The sequence below is a fragment of the Dermacentor andersoni genome, chromosome 1 (genome assembly GCF_023375885.2).
Source record: "Dermacentor andersoni chromosome 1, qqDerAnde1_hic_scaffold, whole genome shotgun sequence".
NCBI lineage: Eukaryota > Metazoa > Arthropoda > Arachnida > Ixodida > Ixodidae > Dermacentor > Dermacentor andersoni.
This window is the reverse complement of record NC_092814.1, coordinates 262736802-262737913: the sequence shown is the minus strand read 5'-3', so window position 1 is coordinate 262737913 and position 1112 is coordinate 262736802. Positions and strand designations below refer to the sequence as shown.

General features: G+C 52.8%; 1 protein-coding gene across 1 annotated transcript; it reads right to left on the bottom strand.

Moving 5' to 3' along the window:
• Window positions 1-265: 265 nt before the first annotated feature.
• On the bottom strand, window positions 266-793 carry LOC140218754 (uncharacterized). Its single transcript, XM_072288523.1, has one exon. It carries the CDS (start codon window positions 791-793, stop codon window positions 266-268), a length of 528 nt encoding a protein of 175 aa, XP_072144624.1.
• Window positions 794-1112: the final 319 nt, after the last annotated feature.

The following is a 1112-nucleotide window of genomic DNA, read 5'->3' as shown; positions in this document are numbered from 1 at the left end:
CAAAATATATACAGAGAGAGATGGCTGCAGGCTAGAAGGCAGAACAACAACACGAGCGCTACTCTGATCGTCGTCTTCACCGTCTTTCTGGCGCATTCTTCCATACTCAGCAGGATGCGTGCTTCAGTGCACGGGAATAGTGCGTAACATAGAACCCCCGCCAGCGAGAGTGCCGTCTCGGCGCTTAAGAAGTAGGATCATGTCCGGCAACATAAAGCTTAAGTTGGGAGACGTGCACAATATCAGTGGCAGACGCAGCAGATGATCAAATGTCCAATGGAGCAATCTCGTACGTGACGTCAGTAATTTGGCGTAGGACCTTGTAAGGCCCGGAGCAGCAGGAAAGAAGCTTGATGGACAAGCCAACGTGGCGGCAAGGCATCCAGAGGAGGACCAAAGAGCCCAGAGAGTAATTAACGACTCTGTAATGGCAATCATAGTGGGCCTTCTGGGACAGCTGGGAGGCAGAAATACGATCCCTTGCAATCTGGCGGGCCATTGCGGCCCGAGAAGATGCATTGCGGGCGTAGTCTGTAACAGGGTGCACAGGTGATGTCAAAAGAGTCTCGAAAGGCAATGTGGGATGGCGGTCAAACAAGAGATGAAAGGGGGGAAAGCCAGCGGTGTCATGGCGTGACGAGTTGTAGGCAAAGGTCACATAAGGCGAGGTGCTGTCCCAATCACAGTGGTCTGAGGAAACGTACATGGAGAGCACTGTGGTCAGCGTGTGGTTGAAGTGCTCGGTAAGCCCATTGGTTTGCAGATGGTATGCAGTGGTTAGCTTGTGACGCATGGAACATGAACGAAGAATATCGTCGACGACCTAGGACAGAAATGAGCGACCACGGTCGGTCAGCAGCTGTCGAGGAGCGCCGTGGTGAAGAATAACGTCATAAAGAAGAAAGTCCGCAACGTCAGTGGCACAGCTTGTCGGCAGTGCCTGCATGATAGCGTATCGTGTCATGTAGTCCGCAGCTATGGCAATCCATTTGTTCCCAGTCAGAGATGTTGGGAATGGCCCAATGAGATCAAGGCCGACGCGGTAGAACGGGACACCGGGGATGTCTATAGGCTGAAGAGGAACGGTTGGCGACAAGGATGGATGCTTGTGG

What these genes read in the sequence shown, in the direction of transcription:
- LOC140218754 (XM_072288523.1), bottom strand. Translation starts at nt 793, where the DNA reads ATGCGTCACAAGCTAACCACTGCATACCATCTGCAAACCAATGGGCTT.